This window comes from Drosophila guanche, unplaced genomic scaffold (assembly GCF_900245975.1).
Source record: "Drosophila guanche unplaced genomic scaffold, DGUA_6, whole genome shotgun sequence".
Lineage (NCBI taxonomy): Eukaryota > Metazoa > Arthropoda > Insecta > Diptera > Drosophilidae > Drosophila > Drosophila guanche.
Genome location: NW_022995751.1, coordinates 2,034,723 through 2,054,787, shown reverse-complemented (window position 1 = coordinate 2,054,787; position 20,065 = coordinate 2,034,723). Strand labels below are relative to the sequence as shown.

The 20,065-nt window shown below is 49.2% G+C and overlaps 5 protein-coding genes across 8 annotated transcripts; 4 read left to right on the top strand and 1 right to left on the bottom strand.

Moving 5' to 3' along the window:
* The first annotated feature begins 189 nt into the window (after nt 1–189).
* On the top strand, nt 190–6,947 carry LOC117587241 (centrosomal protein cep290). Its single transcript, XM_034277810.1, has 13 exons — nt 190–524; nt 588–761; nt 823–1,227; nt 1,280–1,866; nt 1,917–2,155; nt 2,211–3,293; nt 3,354–3,507; nt 3,568–4,281; nt 4,348–4,998; nt 5,054–5,186; nt 5,254–6,251; nt 6,322–6,658; nt 6,724–6,947. The coding sequence occupies exons 1-13, from the start codon at nt 216–218 to the stop codon at nt 6,913–6,915; spliced, it is 5,976 nt and encodes a 1,991-aa protein (XP_034133701.1). The 5' UTR covers nt 190–215; the 3' UTR covers nt 6,916–6,947.
* Nucleotides 6,948–7,274: 327 nt separating this feature from the next.
* Nucleotides 7,275–8,317, top strand: LOC117587251 (enoyl-CoA delta isomerase 2, mitochondrial-like). The gene is made up of 2 exons (XM_034277824.1): nt 7,275–7,724; nt 7,787–8,317. Exons 1-2 carry the CDS (start codon nt 7,332–7,334, stop codon nt 8,174–8,176), a joined length of 783 nt encoding a protein of 260 aa, XP_034133715.1. The 5' UTR covers nt 7,275–7,331; the 3' UTR covers nt 8,177–8,317.
* A 240-nt stretch (nt 8,318–8,557) lies between these two features.
* Nucleotides 8,558–9,590, top strand: LOC117587250 (enoyl-CoA delta isomerase 2, mitochondrial-like). Its single transcript, XM_034277823.1, has 2 exons — nt 8,558–9,048; nt 9,110–9,590. Exons 1-2 carry the CDS (start codon nt 8,653–8,655, stop codon nt 9,497–9,499), a joined length of 786 nt encoding a protein of 261 aa, XP_034133714.1. The 5' UTR covers nt 8,558–8,652; the 3' UTR covers nt 9,500–9,590.
* A 44-nt stretch (nt 9,591–9,634) lies between these two features.
* On the bottom strand, nt 9,635–14,131 carry LOC117587243. Its single transcript, XM_034277815.1, has 7 exons — nt 12,963–14,131; nt 11,829–12,393; nt 11,649–11,763; nt 10,921–11,146; nt 10,686–10,863; nt 10,493–10,629; nt 9,635–10,424 (listed from the first exon to the last, which is right to left on the bottom strand). Exons 1-7 carry the CDS (start codon nt 13,315–13,317, stop codon nt 10,294–10,296), a joined length of 1,707 nt encoding a protein of 568 aa, XP_034133706.1. The 5' UTR covers nt 13,318–14,131; the 3' UTR covers nt 9,635–10,293.
* Nucleotides 11,546–20,017, top strand: LOC117587242. 4 transcript variants are annotated; one of them, XM_034277814.1, is made up of 7 exons: nt 11,546–11,609; nt 11,664–11,783; nt 16,937–17,483; nt 17,546–17,729; nt 18,220–18,567; nt 18,627–18,830; nt 18,891–20,017. In XM_034277814.1, exons 3-7 carry the CDS (start codon nt 16,991–16,993, stop codon nt 19,474–19,476), a joined length of 1,815 nt encoding a protein of 604 aa, XP_034133705.1. In that variant the 5' UTR covers nt 11,546–11,609; nt 11,664–11,783; nt 16,937–16,990; the 3' UTR covers nt 19,477–20,017. The 4 variants fall into 4 exon arrangements, with proteins under 4 accessions (XP_034133705.1, XP_034133702.1, XP_034133704.1 ...); XM_034277811.1 differs by having other exon boundaries at nt 17,899–18,567; XM_034277813.1 differs by lacking the exons at nt 11,546–11,609; nt 11,664–11,783 and adding exons at nt 14,877–15,066; nt 15,149–15,296 and having other exon boundaries at nt 17,899–18,567.
* The last annotated feature ends 48 nt before the right edge of the window (nt 20,018–20,065 follow it).

Here is a 20,065-nt window from a genome sequence, read left to right as displayed (position 1 = left end):
AGCAACCCCGTTTCCGGAGCACGGGACTAGTGTGAGTCAACCCTCAATGCGAGCGGAGTTTGTTTTGACTCACCTGTCACCTGGCAACCGAGAAAATTACAAACAATCAGCAGCGCTTTCGGTAGAGAGCATTAGTAGCCCGTGAAATCAGCGAAAATTGTGAACTTCAGAACGAGAAGAGCCGCCAAAGCGCGAGGCCATGAGCCAGCACCAGCATGGACATACCGGAGACTGTATCTGTGCGCAAGTTCCGCGACTTTACGGCGCGCCAGAAGCAGGAGCTGTACGAGACGCTGCTAGAGCTGGCCGAGACGCTCGACGAGCTGCCCAGAAAGTCCTTACGCAAGACACTAGAACTGACGCTGGCCGTGCTGGAGTACAAGGGCGAGCAGGCGGCTCAGGCACAGCGGCTGGAACAGGGCGGTGCCACTGGCGGACGACTCCAGGGCGAAAACGAAAAACTCAAGCGAATGTTGCAGAGGCTGGAGGATGAACGCGATGGCCTGAAAAATAAGACAAACGAGGTGAGAGTTTAGGCTCAATCCAAGGATTTGTCTAATGAAAAGTTTAACCATTTGAATCCGTAGTTGGGGGAGGAGATCAGGCAGCTGGAGCTGCGTCTCAGGGAGGCCGCACAGCAGGCGGAGGCCAGCGATAAGGACTCCTCCGATCCGCTTTCCGAGCTGGACAAACAGAGTACGCTGCTGCAGAACATCGACACCAAGAACAAGCACATCAAGCGGCTGCTAAAAGAGATTGAGGTTAGTGGAGTGAAGCGTGTAAAAACCAATCAGTGAATGCCCAAACTTTCTTTCCTTACAGACGCTCCAGAATCAGAACATTAGCCAATCCAAAACGATATCCGTACAGGAGCGAGAGCTGCAGAACATCAAGGCCAATCTGCTGCAGCTAAGCGAGGACATCACAGAGGTGGAGCAGGAGCGTAAGTCTCTCAAGGAAAAGGAGCAAAAGCAATGCCTGGAGATCACACGACTAGAGGGCAATATCACGTTCCTCGAACTGGATCGTGAGAGGCATGAAGTGGAGATGCGTCAGTTCCTGGACAAGTTCGAGAACAAATGCCTCAGCTGGAAAAAACTTTTGCAGGACAAAGACAAAGAGGTGGAGCGACTGACGAAGCAGTTGGCCACGGGCAGGAATACACTCCTTGCCAGCCCAAAGATCAGCCAGAGCAAGCAGGATGAGGAGCAAATGAAGCTCCGAAATGTAAGTTCATCTCTTTCTTTTTTGATCTACGATTATATTCTTTGTCCTGTAGATACTCGAGACCCGCGAGAAGCACATTGAAAAGCTAGAAGCAAAGATCAAGTCCATGGCTGAGGAAATGATTAGTTTCACGAAGGTGATGAAGCAGCTTACCGCCGAGCGAGAGCGCTCCCAGAATCCCGAACAGCCGCGTGCTTGCTGCAAGATGATCGAGGAACGTCTCGCTGTGACGCAAGCCCGTTGCGAACAGCTCGCCGAGATGCTAGACGCCTCCGAGCAGGACAATGTGATGAAGTCTAAGCAGGCAATGCATGCCCTGAGTGCCCTCGAATCGTACAAGCGTGGAGAGGATGGCCTTGTGCCAGCACTGCGTCGCTGCTCGGGCCTCGAACAGAAACTAGCGGAGCGAGAAAAGCAGCTGCGAACCTATGTCCAGGAGCTCAATTCCCTCAACGAAGTGGTGCAGGAGAACGAGCTGTTGCGTCGCAGACTGAAGATCCCGGAGGACGTGGTGATTTTGGCCAAGAATACGCGCTCCAAGCAGCGCAACAAGGACAAGCAGATCGAGAGACTAATGCTGAAGCTGCGCACCTCAGAGGAGCTGCGACTGCAGCTGAAGCTGGAAAAGAGCGAGCTAAGGTGAGTGCGTTGATTCCTTCTTTGATTAGTCCTCACATGTGTCCTAACAGGCGAAAGCTATTGGAGCTACATCGCGGTGAACCACATGCGCTGGATGATTCCCTGCCACAGCCCAGTGAGGTGGGGGAAGTGCCCTCGAGTACACCCCTGGAGAAATCGCCACGACGCGGACAGGGAGACGGTGCAGCCAGCACGGAGATGCAAAGCAGGTACGATGAAGTCCTGGCCGAAAACGAAACGCTGCGCATTGGCATGTACGAGATCCTGGAGAAGTTGCGCGAGTACGATGGTAAGAGCTCGGATCTCATTGTAAACTTCTCCACTTCAATACGTTTCCTTGGCAGCCACTTCGGAGCACATTACCATCGATTCGGAGCTGCTGCGACGCCTCATCGAAGCTCTGCCCAGTGGCACATCCACGCCACAACGTCTGCAAAGTCAGCTGTTGGAGCTAAAGGCACGCGAAGAGGCACTGCGTGAGTTGTTGCTGCAGCAAAATGGCAGCGAATCGGAGACGGGAGAGCTCTCCTCTGTGCAAAGTTTATGCGATGTACCAGAGATGCCCGAGGAGGAGCATCAAGAGGAGCAGGAGCAGGCGCTTCCAGCTATCGACACTGCCACTCGTCCCAGCACGCCCACAGCAGCAACCATTGGACTACAACGTCCTATCATTGCGGATGTAGAAGAGGCTGCTCCCAAGTCAGAGCAGCTGTTGGAACTCTCTCTGCTGCGAAAGCATTACGAAGAGCTGCGCCTTCACATGTCCGCCGATGGCAACCAACTGCTGAACCACAATCAGCAGCTGCATGTGCAATTGCTTAGCTTAGAGCTGCAGCTGGAGAAGAATAGCAGTTCCTATGGTTATATGCGACAGGAATATGATCAACTACTCACAGAATCCCGGCGGCAGGAGTTGCGCTTCATTGAAGATAAGTCCGAGCTGCTGCGGCAACTAGAGCAAGCACAGGCAGACTTATCCGCCTATCGATCTGAGTTAGATGATGTGCATCGCCGGCACTTGTACACAGCCGAGGAGCACCAGCAGCTGGAGCAACGAAATGCTATTTTGTGCATGCAGCTGGGCCAGGCCACGGAGCAGCTGCTGGGCGAACTGAATCTGCCAGATATCTGCACGGAGTATGGCATCATTAGGGACAACTATCAACTGGATTACGTGACAGCCAAGGAGTACGAAGATCAGCGACAGGAACTGGCCGCCTGGCGTGGCAAGCAAGCGGAACTGCAGCGGGAGATAACGCAACTGGAGGGTCTCCTGTCCGTGGCCAATAGGCAGATACATTCGCAGCAAAAGCTTCTCAATGACATCACCGACAATCACATCAGTCTGCGGCATTTGGTGGCCGATCTGCAGAGCAGCTCCAATGAGAAGCTAATGCTAGCCAAAGTCCAAAGAGATTTAGATAGTGGTAAGTGGGAGTCATTCTCATTAGCCCCTTCGTGTTTTTTCTCATCTGTCTCTTGTACAGTCAAAACAGAGGTCTCCCGCTTGGAGGCAGAGCGAGAACAAATCCAACTAAAGTCCGACAGTCTGCAATCGCAACTGACAGCCACTGAGCGTTCGATGGCGCAGGCACAACAAGACTTCCAGCAAGAGCGCAGCAATAGTGACATCAAACAAAAGTAAAAACTATCAACATTTTCTTTAGAATGAAATTACAGACTAAACCTTTCTTCCCGCAGATTCCTACAGCATTCGCTGTTTGCACTGAAAGAGAAATATGCCAAATTTACACCATTGATCTTCCTCACCAACTTTGTGTTCGCCTACCATAAGTTCCAGCGGCGTTTGGAGGAGCACCAGCAGCAGCAGAAGGAAGAACACTCGGCCGTTATCCGAGAGGTACTTGAGGCAGTGCAATCGAAGCTAACTCCACACGAGGATAGCTCCCAGCAGCTGATTAAGCTTATCAAGTCTGAAACTCAATCGAAACTCCTGGAACAGCGTTGCGAGAGCCTGCAAACGAAGCTGGAGGAGCTGCAGCGTGAGTTTTCGGAGGTGAGAGTGCGACAGGCCACGGATTCGGAGCACTGGCAGACCATACAGGCTCTGTTTGGCTTGCAGGACACTGGAGAAACGACTACCTGCGCCACAGTGGATGCTGCAACCAATACGGAGGAAACGGTGCCAGCAGCCAATACGGAGGCAACTATGGCTCCTGTACCAGCCATGCGAAGAGCAGTGCAGCTGATAGACAGGCAATCCTCGCCCATTGGCTCGCCCTGCAGGCGCCAACCTCACTCTGACACGTCCACCCAAACGCAGGAGGAGTCTGTGAAGCTGTTGGAGACAGCAGTCCAGACAAATGGCATACGCAGCCAGCAGAATCAATCAGTCCAGACAGCAGGGGAGAGTAGGAGGGGCTCTCGCGAAGATCTGCAGCAAATGCAAGCATCGTAAGTAATGGATACTCTGATTTTTCTGTCCGATTTACTCACCTTTCCTTATGTCCTCCCACACAGACTGCTGGAGGCAAACGAACGCTCCGAGCTGCTGCAAAAGCAATTAGCGGCATCTCGGGCGGAGAGCCGCGAATCCGAGAGTCCTCACAGCGGTGTGGTGGAGAAGACCATACTCTCCTTCCACACTCTCCTCATGGAAAAGGATCAGTCCATTCAGAAGTGCCAGAATTTACTACAGACAGAGCGGGAACAGAGCCAGCAGCTGGTCAGCAAACAGACAGCCGAAATCGAATCCCTCAGGGCCACAGTGAACAATTTGAACTTCAACATTAAGACAAAGGATGTCGAGATCCAGGAGCTGCGATCCAAGCTGGAGCAGACCACCAACGACTCGGTGGCAGCAGCAGCTTCCGTGCAGAGTGCAGAGCATTCGATTCATGACCTTACGGACGAGAAAATCGAAGAAATGTTTGAGACCAGCAGCTCACCAGAGAGACCAGTGGAGGAGGAAGTCATCGACGAAGAAGACGAGGTGGAGGTTGTGGAAGTACTGGACGACGAGCCAGAAGAAGAGCAGGAGAAGCAGGACACTGAGGAGCTCAAGGAACTGCCGACTCTACACAAGCAGATCAAGGAGCTAAAGGACAAGCTAGAGTACATCCAAAAGAGTCTGAAAACAAAAGAAGATGAAGTGGAAATATTAAAGGAGAAGTCAGTAATAACCCAGAGGATCAATCAGATATTAAATCTCATCATTTTTTTTCAGATTAAAACTCTGCCAGGAGCGCGAAAAGTCCGTGGAGGCTCAGCCAAGTCCAGAAATTGATCAGCTACGCGCCTTCCTGGAGGAGAAGGATAAGCATATAAAAGATTTAATGGATACACTGAAAAACTTCCATGTAAGTAACTTACCAGCATTGAATCCTGCAGAGAAATGTAAAGTTAAAGTCTCTTTCCATGCCGCAGGATGATCAGCAAAGGTACATCAATGACACTTCCAACTACTCGGAGGAGCAGATTGGCAAGCTGGCTGCTGATCTCAATCGGACAGAGGCAACCAACAAGATCTACCACACGCAAATGGAGGCCCTGCGCCGACAGCTGACGAATGTCACACAGCGCGAGAAGCAGGCCCGAGAACTTACCCAGTCGCTGCGCCAGCAACTGCTCAAGCGGCCCGTGGTCTCCATTAAAACGGAGCTCAATGCTCGAGTGAAGAACGAGAACCAGCAGAAGCGCATCCAGCAGCTGGAGACGGAGCTGGAAGAGACTCGCGAGCAACTGCAGCGCCAACAAAGGATGCTGGAAGCAAAGCGCAATCGGACCGCCAACGAGGTGGGTCTGTGGGAGAAGCAAAAGCGCTGGCAGCAGCAGGCTGACAAGTACAAGTCCAAGCTGGACGAAACGGAGATGGCGTTGGACAAGACGCGGGCCCTGCTGCAGGCGGCACGCACCACGATTGCCAGGCTGGAGAAGGACAAGCATCTGCTGGAGAGCAAAGTCGCGCGCGGAGTACCAGCCACTGCTACGAATAATTCCCTCAAGTGCTGCCGCACACCTTCGTGTCCCAATCTGCAGCACGTGGGCGTGAACAAGTTCTCGTGTTCTCCGTCGGAGAGCCCCGAGACATACACGGGACCCAGCAGCGAGTGCAGTTCCCCAGCGCATCATCCGCAGCCGAGGGATAACCACGACTTCTACGATAGAAGCCAGGTGGACCTTATCGAGGCCTTGAAGAACCGCATTGAGCTGCAGCAGCGCAAGATTATTGCCATGGAGCTGGAAGGGCGGGGCAGCAACGCCCTCACCACCGAACTGGAGAAACTTCAAGAGCGCCTGCAGAGCGTAGAGGCTCAGAACATACGGATGGAGGCAAGGAATCTCCAACTGCAGCTGGAATCGGATGTTCTGCGGCAGAACGACAGCAGCGATAGATTGCAGAAGCGCATCAAGCACTTGGAGGAGTAAGTACAGCATGAAAAGAGTCCAAGGGAAGACATTACAATCACGAATCTTTTATGTATCCTTTTTCAGTTACATTATCGCTCTGAAGGAGGAAATGGCAAGGAATGAGTCACGTCGGGAACTCTGCAAGTGCAGCGGCCTCAAGTTAAACACCCAACAGGGCCAGTCGGCAGAGCACACGATTCTCTCGCTTCGCAATCTGGTGGAGAAGCTGCGATCTGAGAACAAGTTCCTCAAAGACGGGAGACGTTCGACCGAGTCACGCAGCTCAACAGACTCCGCGGCCCCATCACCAGATGTGGCGCAGTTGCAGCAGCAGCATGCAGCGTCCCTGCAGAAGATTGCCAGTCTTCAGCAAGAGCTCCAAAAGCGGACCAAGTGCAGCCAATGCGGTGGACTCAGCAAGGTTAGTCGAAAATACTATACCGTGTACGTTTTTGTTCATAATTAGCGCTTTTCAAACCTTTTAAGGACGTCACCAACGCGGAACTTAAATTCATCAAGGAACAACTCTTGAAGAAGACGCAGCTGCTGCAAAAGGCCAAAATTCTGCTTACGCGCGCCGCCGCCAAAGAGAAGGTGCTGCGGGAACAGCTCGCACAGTGGAAGCGCAAATGCTCCGAGCTAGCGAATGTGCCCGTCATCGATGAGATTAGCGAATAATATTGAATTTTGTACATACAGCGCAAAATAAAACATCTAATCTTTTTTTCAAGCTTAGCGGTACTTGCCAGTGTTGCCAGATCAATGCGAGGCAATTCATTCTGCCAGAGATGGGGTGTGGTGACAACAGTGACGTGACTGTGAAGCAAATCTATGCTGCTCCATATTAAACTTCAGCAGGTTTCTGTACTCATCTTCTCTTGTCCGTGATTTGTGACCATAAAAATAATTGGAAGTGAAAAAGTTGACATCTCTTTGGCGCCTTTTTTATTTTAAGACCGAATGGAATTGTTTTTGTAGTTCAATAAGATAACGGAGGCTTAAACAAACAACAGTAAACATGAGATAACACAGCATTAATCTGACTTTGTCAGCCCCTTGATCGAGAGCACTGCCATACACAGAACACCACAGAGATGAACTACCACGGATACCGAGAGCTGCTTGTGGAGAAGCAGGACAAAATTCTGATAGTCAAGTTCAACAATCCCAAAAAGAAGAATTGCCTGAGTCCCGTGGCCTACAAGGAGCTGGCCCGCGTCCTGGGCGAAGTAAACAATGATGCCGATGTGACAATAGTTGTGTTGACCGGGGTGGGCGACTTCTTCACGGCTGGGAAAGATTTATCAGAAAGTGGCAAAGCTGACAATCTTACCGAATATCTCGTAAAGTCAAATGTCACTTTCAAATTCATGGTGAAGAGCTTTGTAAACTGCAAGAAGATCGTTTTCGCTCTGGTCAATGGCCCGGCAATTGGCATCGGCGCCACCGTTGTGGGGCTCAGCGATGTCGCTTGGTGTGCAGAGGAGGTAAGTCTGAACTTGACCCGTTGATCTTAGCTCGATTTTGAACCTATTTCTGTTCATTTCAGGCATACTTTCTCACACCCTTCAGCAAGCTGGGCCTAGTACCAGAAGGAGGATCTTCCTATATGCTGCCCAGGATTCTTGGTCGTTCTAAAGCCTCGGAAATGCTACTCCTCAACGAGAAGCTATCGTCGGCCGAGGCGTACAATTTCAACTTTGTGTCGCGTGTCTTCAAGACCAAGGAGCTGGACTCCGTGGTCTGGCCAAAGCTGCGTGAGTTTTCCACTTTGCCCCCGATTTCTTTAAAGGAGGGAAAACGCTTGGTCCGAGAGGGCTTCCTGGAGAACCTCGTGAAAGCTCATGAGGCTGAGTGCAAGGAGCTAATCAATCGTTTTCACGCAGAGGATTTCTTACAGGTCATAAGGAATTTTGGAAAACGCAAATCAAAACTCTAAACAATTTGGTTTTCTTATAAGTTTTCTTATGATTTTATTGCAAAAGTAATAAGAGCCCCCTCCACAATTTTGTAATGTTTTGCCGTACTCTTGTGCTGCCAGATCGATATAAAAAGATTCACGTATCTGTGATTTGAAAAATGGGTCTCAATTACTGGAATTGTACTAAAATTAAACATATATGGATGCTAACTTAAGCAGCACAAGCAATAAGCCACATTAATGGCTTGACTAATGCAATTTCTTATAAGAAAGGCCAAGTACCAGGCAGTTTCTGTTTGTGTTTACATTTTCATTCAGCAGTGAACAGTGACTTTAAAAATACTTAAGAACGATACTATCGTTCATCTCTATAATCAAAGCAACGACAAACGCACACTCGCACAAAAAGGTAATCCGATGGCGGTAACAACAAGCTAAATTGGACTTTGTCAACCACTTGGTCGCAATAAATGCGATTATTAGCATAAAGATAGATGGCAGCATACCAAGGGTACCAGGAGCTGCTCGTGGAGAAGCAGGGGAAGCTTCTGATTGTAAAATTCAACAATCCCAAAAAGAAGAACTGCCTAAATCGTGTGGCATACCAGGAACTGGCTCGCGTGCTGAGTGAAGTGAACGATGATGGGGACGTGACCGTAATTGTGTTTACCGGCGTGGGCGACTTCTTCACGGCCGGAAATAACTTATCCCCAAGTGGCCAAACGGACGACATCCAAGCTTATCTCGTAGAGTCCAATAAGATTTTCAAAGATATGGTGCTGGGTTTTATAAACTGCGACAAGATTGTGATTAGCCTGGTCAATGGTCCTGCGATTGGCATCGGCGCCACCATTGTGGGCCTCAGCGATGTCGCCTGGTGTGCAGAGGAGGTAAATCGGATCTTTACACTTCCATAACCGTTGCTAAACAGCCAACTCTTATCCATTTTAGGCATACTTTTACGCTCCATTCACCAAGCTGGGCCTTGTCCCAGAGGGAGGCTCTTCCTTTTTGCTTCCCATGATTCTTGGTCGCTCCAAGGCCTCGGAGGTTCTGCTGCTCAACGAGAAGCTATCGTCCGCCGAGGCGTACAATTTCAACTTTGTGTCTCGCATCTACAAGACCGGGGATCTAGACTCTGTTATCTGGCCCAAGTTGCGTGAGTTTTCCACCTTGCCACCAATTTCATTGAAGGAGGGAAAACGCTTGATCAGGGAGGGCTTCCTAGCGAGCCTGCTGAAGGCCAATGATGCTGAGTGCACGGAACTCCTTAATCGTATCCAGGGAGAAGAGTTCATTCAGGCCATAATGGACTTTGCCACCCGAAAATCAAAGTTGTAAATTTTGTTTACAAGTTTTCCCTTGTAAAAAACAGCTGTTTTGATTGCCTACCGATGGGTTGAATAAGAATGCACTTTGATCGATAGATCGATATTGTATGGTGTAATCAAATTTCAAATAAGTTGCAGCTCTGAATTCACTTTGCACTCATATATAGTTCACTTTATTATTGCGTACATACGAGTATTCGTTTATTAACATATCATTTAGTCGATCGCTTGCTTGTATGTGTATGTTGTTGTTGTGTGTGAGTGTATGTATATAATATGTATGTGACAGTATTGCACTTTATAGTTAGTTCAACATTGAATAGTCCCCGTAGGAGTTCTTCTGCTTATCAAATCTCAGCTGATGCCGATGCTGAGGCTGCTCCTCCTCTGGTGACTTAGATATAATGCTTTACATTCCTGTATCAACTAGATCTAGGCCAGACCAGACCGTACTGGTGTCGTTCTGCTAGGGAAATTCGTTGGCCTCTGCGTACCTCTTGTACCACCTTCTCTTACACTAAGCTTAATCCTAGGCGTGCTCCTGCTCATGTACAAATTGATGATAGACGTAGAAACATATCTATAATAGCCAGCAAACACGAACGATCGCGTTGGAGTTGAACTTAGGCTGCGTTTTATTTACTTTTCTTATTCATTTTGGTTTTATTTTTTTAGTTATTTCTAATAACTCTCCTGTGCCATGCCCCCGGGGCCCTCAATCAAATTCAAAATCTTTACAATTACTCAACAAAAAGTGTATGTGTCGCTTCCACTCGCTTATCCTAACAAAAAGAACTGGGAACCTTACCTAAACTCTGCCCTAAGTCTACTCGCGGCCAGCAGGATGAGCATTAGGAAGTGCAGTGCCAGCAGATGCTGCCACGTGGCCTGCACAGCTCCTGCCCCGCCATGATGCAGCTCCGCAAAGCTTTCGCCTACAAAGGGAGAAAAAATAAACAGTTTTACCCATAGATTCCTGATTCCATAGGCTGGGGGGACTCACCATTCAGAATGTGCACCACAATGGTAAAGTTTTGAAACTCGCTGATCGAGCAGGTGTAATTCCCCGAATCGGTTTTGCTGATCTTCGCTATGGAGAGCGTGGAGTTGGCTCCATCCTCCATCAGTTCGGTTTTGACGCTGCAATGGAGGATTATTGTTAGCAGAGAGTACTGGCTATGGCCTGCCCCACTCACCTCACACCACCGCGTGTCACGTCATAGTTGAGGACATCGTCGATGTGCTTCCAGTACACCACGGAGCTGCTCATGGCCACGTTGCGCACCACACAGGACAGCTGGAGCGTGGAGTCAATCTCGTAGTACTTCTCCTGCAGCGGATCCCCCACCTCGTCCACTATCATCACTTTCGGAGCTGTGCCAAAGGAATTCAATGACTTCCCTTGCAATTTATCGCCTGATGGCTACTTACCATTCACATGCAAGTTAATTTGTATGAGGCGGGGCGGATGTGTCGAGATCTGGCACTCGTAGATGGCCTCGTCATCCTTCTTCACATTCGTTATCTTCAGTCGCCAGTTGTTGGGATATTGGAACTCCATCTTATAGCGTTTATCACCCGTGTATGTGTGCATGCCCACCGTCAGCAGATCCAGGGCGTTTTCCTCGTCCTGCGTATTATGTCGCACCCAAGATACCTAAATGTTGTGGTGGGTATAACGTTAATTTTACAATTTTCAAATACTGATAGATAGTCGATGCAATGTTAGCGTTGTAAAAGTAATCGATGCTCTTTTATATGGATTGTGTCATCACTCTCGCATGTTCATGCTCTTTTTTTTGGCCTTTTTAGCTTGAGCCTTATTTTTTAAACAATAAAATTAAAAGAAATCATGAAAACTAGCCAGTCTGTGAAGAAATGTTTGATGAATCTAATAAATTTATAAGTTTAGTGCTGAGAGTTTTAAATAGCTGGTAATAGTAAGCAGAATATCTAAATCGAGGAAAATGAGTTAGGATTTACGGTATATTTTGAAAGTGAGAAGGTATATTTAAGTATATTTTTGAGGGTCTCATATCTTATCGATAAATCCGCGGGAAAACTATACAAGTGCTTCAAGCAGAGCTTTGAACTTGCGAATAATAATGGAAGTAATGCAGGTAAAAACTTGAAGAGTGGTCCCTGCCAGTCGCACTTACAGTCTTATCCTGCAGCAGCGAAATCCTGCAGTTCAAGTGGATGGTGGACCCAGCTTGCACGGTCAGATTCGTGGCCTGGCCCAGCCGCTGTGCGTCCTCGAAATGCGGCCCGTATCTGTGAGGCGAGACCGACAGGTACGTGTTATAGCATAAAATAGAGACTCCACACTCCCAAGTTACCTCTGATCGTGATGGTGGTGTTTGTTGGCCGCCGAGAACGTGTCAAAGATGTAGTTGAGCATGGGCGCATCCGTTTTCTGCCCCTTGGGCAGCGAGTGCTTGCTGTTGCCATCCACCCTCACCGCCGAAGTGCGAACGTTGTTGGTTCTGTTCCTCGCGGGTTCTGTGGGTGTGGCAGTGCTCGCATTGCCGCCAACTGTCGCCGCAGTGGCCGGCATTAAGGCATTTATCTTTTGGCTACCAATCTGCTGGAATGTCATATCGTCCCTGCTGAGTGAGTTCTTTCGACTGGGTGCCTCAGAGAGCGGACCCTTGGCCGATGCTGTGGCGCCTGTTCCGTCCGCCTGCAGCGACAGCGACTCCATATCCTGTGAGCGCCCCAGCAGCCGCTGCTCAATGATCGTTGTGGCTGTCTGTGAGCTGGGGGTCACCGTTGATGTCTGGCCCACATCTATGACGTAATCGGGCTCCACATCGACATTGCCATCGGCCTCAGAGGCCAGGCTGGTCCCAGCAGCACCGCCAGCGGCGGCGGCAGCATAGGAGTTATCGATTTCATTCGAATCTGCTGCCGACGAAGAGAGAGGAAAGGGCGAGTTAAGAATTGATGACATGGCCACCCACAACACAGTCTGAATGTGTGTTCGCTGGGTGTCTGTCTGAAGGGTCTATGCTAATTTCTTGTTTCCCACAAAATGTTGTATGGAGGGTATGGCCAGGCAACGGGTTGAATGTGTCTAATAAATATGGAAAATCTGGGAATCAGGAAACCTATTTTTGGAAGCAAACCCTATTCCACTTAGTGGAGATAATCATGGGAGATAAACAGGGAACATTATCCACATTGCAGTTGGAATGAATGGAACATTTTTGATTGATTTAAATTTAAATGCTCATTTTTCACTTTGCATTTTTCTGATTTTTTAACTTAATTATCCCTTTTGCTGGCCCAGTTTTAGTTCGATTGCTTTGTTCTTGTTTTATAATGTTTATAAATTTTTCCAAGTATTCAAAGAGTGAAAAGTCTTTCGAGTCTTTCATTGAAAAGCAATTATATAATATGTATTAATGGGCCACCGCCCCCTTGTTGGGGGGTGACTGATTTCCAAGAAATAATTTTGCAATTTTCCCTACCGTAACTATCTCGCCACGTGGTCAACAGCAAGTGGTCCGCCGAGGGCGTGGCAGTGGTGCCTCCTCCTTCTCCTACTGCTGCTGCTGCGGGTGTGGTTCTTGCGGGCAGCTCGTCCAGCTGCTCGACATAGCCATAGGAATCCACTCCCTTGATGCGATTGATGCTACCGCTGGCCCTGCCACTGCCCATGATCGTTGTGGTTAGGATGAACAGCCTGATCAGATTTCGCACGGAGCATTCAATTGGTCGCGAGGACACAGAGATCGAGTGACTGACTGCAGCTGTGGTTATTCCTTTGGCTTGCTTCGATTTTGTTCTCGGAGGCGCTATTTTCGTTGGTTCATTCAAACGCATTTTGCAATCTGTAATCCCCGTTTGGAATCGGCACTAACTAACGCACATTTGGCCAACTGCATTGGAGGACTGGGGAGTTTCACGCTGCTCTGCCGCTCTTGGGGGGTCTGCCAGTCGACCTACTGGGGGTCACCTACTGCTCATCTGCCTCACAATTTGGGGCTCTCACGCACTTTTGCCATTTGTTTGTTGGGTCGGAATCACGTAAATATCGTAACTTGATAAATTCACTTAGGGACACACAGGAGCAACTTTCTCTCTGGAAACTTTTCTCCCTTTTTGATTATTGATTAGCTGATTAAGTTAATATATGCTTAATACATGCTCTAGGAACGATCGTTAACTAAATGTAGTCATCGGTTTTTCGGGTTTTCACTTGCCGGAACACGGAGAACACTTTCCGGTATTCGATTGGGTTTTAGCTTTCCCTTTTGGGGACACACACGACGCGGCTGTTGTATGGATCAAGGAAGCGCCACTCAATTGTCAGGGAATGCATTGGGTACGAGACTCAATCACGGGCAGTGCACGGCCTTTGGCTTTGCCTCATCTCATGCATTCTTCATCTAAAGCCCAAAGCCCCATGCCATGCTGCTTACTGCTCATGTTGCATGCCACACAGCGACAAGACGCGACGAGACAAGACCGAAAACTCTGTCGTTGTACACGCACGGTATATGGGAACGTAACGATTCGCTTCGAACAACTTCATCACGTATATCCGCCAGTGGGGGATTGGGATTCCTCGGTACATCCGGCACGCACGGAGCAACGTCAGCACGCCGTTACACTTCGCCTTTGAATGGTCCGTCGTTGTCGGATTTGAGGCAGGAATTCTTGTCAAATTGTTGTTGATGTCCCCGAGACACAGAGTCCCCGAGTCCCTTTGACTTCGTGTCGTACTTTACTTGGCCACAAAGAGCTTCTGCTCTGCTCTCTATTCACCATTCATGACTTTTGCGCATGTCCTGCTTTCGTTCAGTTTTATCTCCTGTTTTTGGTTGTTACACTTTCGGAGTGGAGAAGCTTCTTGCCCCTTTTTGCCTGTGGTGTATAGTAGTCCGAAATTCAATTAGATGTAGGCAAGCAGTGTATTAGTATGGGATGAAAGCAGTGTAAGCAGTTAATTTTATAGCAAAACCAAGCTGTGATAATCGTTGAAAGCAGTTCACCTCTTGCATGCTGTATGGTGTAGGACAGATGGAAGGACAGTATACCAAATCAAGCTATGAAACTGTTCGAAAGTATAAGAGCAGTTACCAGAGCGTTATACAACTGTGATACGAATACCATAAAACACGCTCGAAGTACAAACCTTTCGACAACAGGCGGCGCCTGTTATGCCAGCCCACAGAGAATCCTCCCCATAGAGCAATCCACCACCCAGCAGGACCTGCAACCACTGGTAGAGCGAAACAAAGCCCACTGTAGCGTATACCCACTGCCAATTTCGACCAGTTTGCAGCCTCAGATTTATGGGAATCGAGAAGCGATGGCATGAGGGATGATTGCTCTGTCGCTCGGTCGGGTCGGTCCATGGTGTTGTGGCAGCGTCTTATCAGACGCGCGTGGAGGTTGCTCCAGTCCAGCCACAATCGAGAAAACTGCGAAAAACGCTTCAGGAGTGAAAATTAAATATCAACCTAAGATTCGAAAATTGAAGTGTCCCACGCAAGTAGGCAAGGAAATGGCAGCCATCAATGAAGATATAAAGCACTCCAGAGGATGACCATTGGGTGGAAAGTACAGGTGAAAAGTTGCAAAAATATATGTGCAGATACTGCCAGTATACATACAGACGCGAAGCCAAAAAGTCACACAGTGCTTTTAGGTCACACAAAAGGCTCTACCTCTACATCCTCGCATCGACAGCAAATACTAGCAGCAGAAGCAGCAGCCCCAACAGCATCGACATTCAGCAGCAGCAGCAAACAGCCAGCAGCAGCCTGAAGTTATTCAAGGGGAAGAAGAACCAACAAGTAAGACATTGAAACCCGGTGAAGAGAGGTAGAGAGGGGAAAATCGCATGCAATCACTGTGAAAATCCTTTGTTAAATGGTTGAAGATTGCAGCTGAAGTGAATATTCCTCTGTTGATGGATTACAAGTGCTTTTGGAAGTGTCTAAAGTGCAATCTGAAAGTGATTTACTCAGTGACATCCCATTTCCCATCTGTAAGCTGAGATTTTCCTTTCCTTAAAAGGTTAACTGTCCATCCAAAAGATTCCGTAAATCCGTTCGGAATGTACAGGCAAAAGTGTGAAGTGAAATCTGATCAAATTACTCCGAAAATTTCTCTGTTCATGGTTGAAAAATGAACTCAAAGCAGTGTGAAAGTTTATCCGAATTCCTAGCATATTCTGCAACCGATTCCCTCAGTTAAATCTCATTCGATTCCCCTAAATACACCTCAATGGCACCTCCAAAGCGATTCTCTTAGTGAAACCCCAACCCATGGCTCTCAAAATCCCTCTAATGATGGCCCATTAGTGCATAGAAAAGTGTTGTGAATGTGACTCTGGATGGGCAGCAGTAGAGTATTTCCTTCTCCTCCTATTCCTACCCACAAGTGGCCCCACAATGAGAATACGTTCTAAATTTAAGCAGCGGCAACAGCATCAACCTGCGTCTTGGGGCTCACGTGTCAAGCAGCACTCAGGAGACACTGAAGACACCGTCATTGTAAGCCTTGTTATCACGTTCCCTCTACCGTCTCTCCTCCTTATGTGAGCTTGCGTTTTGTTTGGCTTTAATTGCGGCACAGGCCGCGAACACGTCTCCGTTGGTGGTGGCGCCTCTTGAAGGAGTGTCCGCTATTCTTCAAGTCCCATCCACATCGCAACATTCAACTGTTGTTGTTGACTGCGACTGTCTCTGCCTCTTGCTGCTGCTTCAGCTATTCTCAGCTCAGCTCAGATTCGGGCATTCATTGTGCTCGCTTTTCTTCACAATTTGTTATTGTTCCAGCGTCCCTTGGTTCCCTAGTTGTGTTCCACCAGTTGTTTGCATGTAACTCTGCTTAAATGTGCATAAATCACAGTTGACACCTTATTGGGCAGGCGGACAACAGGTGGAGATGCCTTGAGACCTGTAAGAGAATGACAGAGACAATCCAGCAACAAAATATTTATAGGCCGCCCACAAGTGCTCCCAGGCTACGATCCACAGAATATTCGTTCGGGCTTTAATTTCATTCTAAATCAATAATTTTTGCAACAAAATCTTTCATCTCTTGAGTAGACAATGGCACAAAACGAAATTTCTGTAATAATTCTCCCCTTTTTGTGGCCATATCTTGGTCAAAACCTAAACAATTTCATTCTGATATGAATTTAAGTTAATAAATATAAAATTGAATGGCAATCGATGGGAAAGGATAGGCATATACTCGTATGACTACTATTAGTTCATTCCCACCCAGACCTCTGCTTGCCCAAGGTCAACCAAAAAGCCTTTAAAGAAACCATTAAATCATCCAAGAGATCTAAGACTTGCTGTTCATACTGTTAGGCCTCCAATCTGGTGGTATTTTACATCCGAAAACTTCATCGAGAATATCATTACGTAGCAGCAATCTTTTCCTTGCTCCTTCTGTATATGTCCCCTTGCAATTCTTTCAGAAATCAACGTTAATGAACTGCAGCCACTGTGAGGTGTAAGGAAGCATCGCTGCAATGCCATCCCGTCGCGCCGGCGGCGGCACAGTCAAGCGGAAGCATTCCCTCGGCAACCTACGACGCGCACATCCCGCCTCTGGTGCCACATGGAATGTGCAGGTGGTTCGGGGCAAAATGTCCTCCAAGTGCTTGTGGCATGCCTGTCGTGCCCTGATCCTGGGCCTCACGTTGATGCTTCTAGGCGCCGGCATGGCCACCCTCGGCTACTACGCGGATCACCTGTCGATGGGCTCGGAGCTGCGTGGCAATGTGACGGTGCGCGTGAAGAACGACCTGAAGGGCTTCCACCTGAATAACTTTGCGTATGTGGGGCCCATTGTGATGGGCTTTGGTGGCTTCATTGTGGTGGCCTCCTGCGTGATGACCTTCGAGGCACGCGACTCGGCGGCAAAGGTGGTGCCGGCACGACTGCGTGCGGGTGGAGGAGGCAGCAACAAGAATCCAACGCGAAGTAATCAGGGATCATCCGCCTCGCAGCGCCGCGGAATGGGTAAGCAGTTGGGACACTCTCCAAGGGAACTTATTCTTATCATTTTCTGTTTGCTCTGACAGGTGCCCAGTACCAGTCGACGCGTTGGGATCAGCATTTTGGTGTGTTCCGCTCATCGCCGGGCGACCCACATCAGCAGCCACAGGCAGCCATACTCGCTGCCACGCATCCGCACCATCAGCAGCAGCAGCCCTTCGATAGGGAAGCGCTGACCGCTGAGCTGGTGAAGTTCTCCAAGTCCCTCAGGTATTGCAAGTCGAAAGACAGCGAGCTAAAGCCATAAACCATTCATAGGGAGAACTGATCAGAGATCTGGGAACCATTGGCAAATCTAATCCATCCTTCTTCCCATTTCATTCTCTCTCTCTCTCTCTCTCTCTCTCTCTTTGCATCATGCCCCCATCGCCTACGGCAGTCGCCAATCCACACGCTTTTCGCCGCAGTTGCGTCGCCTCACCTGCACTGGATCAGTGCCCGATTTGTCCACCATCCATGCCGCTGCCTCCACCGCTCATGCTCACGCTCATGATCATGCCAATCTCCTTGAAAACACCTCCAACGCTGCCACTAATCACTCCAATTTGCTCTCACTGCACCACCAACTGATGACGATGCCGCTGGACACGTTGCTGCTGCTGCACACGAAACGACATCGACGCCACAACCACCGACACTCGCATCACCATCACCATCACCGACAACACGCGAAACCCTCCTGCTCCGCGTCGGCAAGCAGCAGCGTAAGAAGAGTGCGCCAGGGACGTGGACCTTGGGCAGGGCCAGGGCCAGGCCCTTCTGCCCCTGCCGTTGCTGCCAGCTCCAACTCATCGACTCGCATCATCAGCAACTCCTCGAGCCTCATCCAACGCGCCACACGGGAGTGTTCGCTGCTGCAGCCCCCGGCCGCGGGCCGAGTGTACTGGCAGGCCTCCTCCTTTGATGGACACGCCGCGAGTGTCGCCATCTCCAGCGCGGAGAAGCGCAGCGAGCGAAACAAACGCTCGGACACGGCCAAGCGGCATGTCCTCTCCCGACAGCGTCCCATCGAGCAAGAGGAGGGACGCAGTCCCCTAGGCCACAGGCGGTAGATATTATTTAGATAAAGATATTGATCAGATTTCTTACTGGAGTATTCCTTGACAGCAATTCCACCATGTCGGACTCCTCGTACAGTGGCCGCTGGACGGCACGCTGTGCATCGATGGCCAGTCGCACCTCCAGCATTGAGTCGCGGCGCGTGCAAGTGGATTTGCACAGCCCGGAGGTGATTCCCAAGTCGATTTTGCGCTCACCCAAGCGCTACAGCTCTGGGCCCTCGGCCACGCCATCAGTGGATAAGGATTTTCGGTGAGCACAGTCACACGAATCCATTTATACTCTTCTCACATTTCCCTTTCCCTCTTGTAGCAGCCAATTATCTGTGTGCTCGGAGCCACCGCCGCCTGTGCGTCAGTTGTCGGGACAGTCGAGCATGGAGCCCGCCGTGCCGGAGGAGAGTCTTGAACAGGCCGAGGACAGGTCCTACGATGAGGTGCAGCAACACACGAGCAGCCTGCCACCGAAGAAGGCTCGCCCCGACTTTCTGCCACTCTCCCGCAGCGAGCAGGCGGAGAATCAGAGCCAACAGACGGTCAAGGCGATGGCAGCTGTCCCACTGTTTCGCAGCAACAGCTCTCGGCAGTTCTACAGGCCCAAGGGGGCGGTGGCTGGTGAGCGGGATGACGCTGTATACCATGCACGTTCCATGGAGCGGGGATTGGCCAAGGGTACGCACAGTGCCGATGATCAGATGTACGATTCCCTCAAAGTGATCAACGAGCGGCGCTCCACGCTGCTGAAGGCAGACTCGCAGAGTTCCCTGGGTTCCGCGGAGCGCAAGCTGAGCAGCTTCTCCCTGAAGATGCCCGAGATTACAGAGCGTGAGAACTCCATAGACGTGGAGGAGCCACCTCCAACCGTAGAGGATATAGAGCTGGGCAAGATCGATCCCTAGGATGTAGAATCTACCGAGAGGAATGTGTAAACAGCAGCCATCGACAATTACTTTAGACAAAAATTGATGTATATTTGTATTTGTATGTGTGTGTGTCGATAGATTGTATTTAGATAAGTGTGATCCCACACACTCCCACTCCCACTCCCACTCCCACTTCAGCAATCGTAGATCGAATGGCAGCAGCAGAATTCCTATTATTACATGCAAAAAATGCAAACTACGTAGTCTTCCCATTGTTAGAATGCATCGAGCGAGTTATTATTACTATTAATCATTTGGATGTTAGTTTTGCCATCGAACCCCAACATAGAACAGCATCTAAAATGTACAATCAGCTTATAGCAAAGACTGATTAGGCAAAAACACAACACACAAACGACATGCGGCAACACACTTCATGGAAAACGAAAACAAAAAGCAATCAAAAATATCTGCCAACAGTTGAAGCACTCACTCGACGGCACATGAATGTTTAATACTTTAACGACTTGTTGTTGCATTACAATTGTACCTAATTATATGTATATGTATATGTTTATATATCTGAATGTTAATTTTTAAGACAACGCGTTTCTTGTTCGATAAG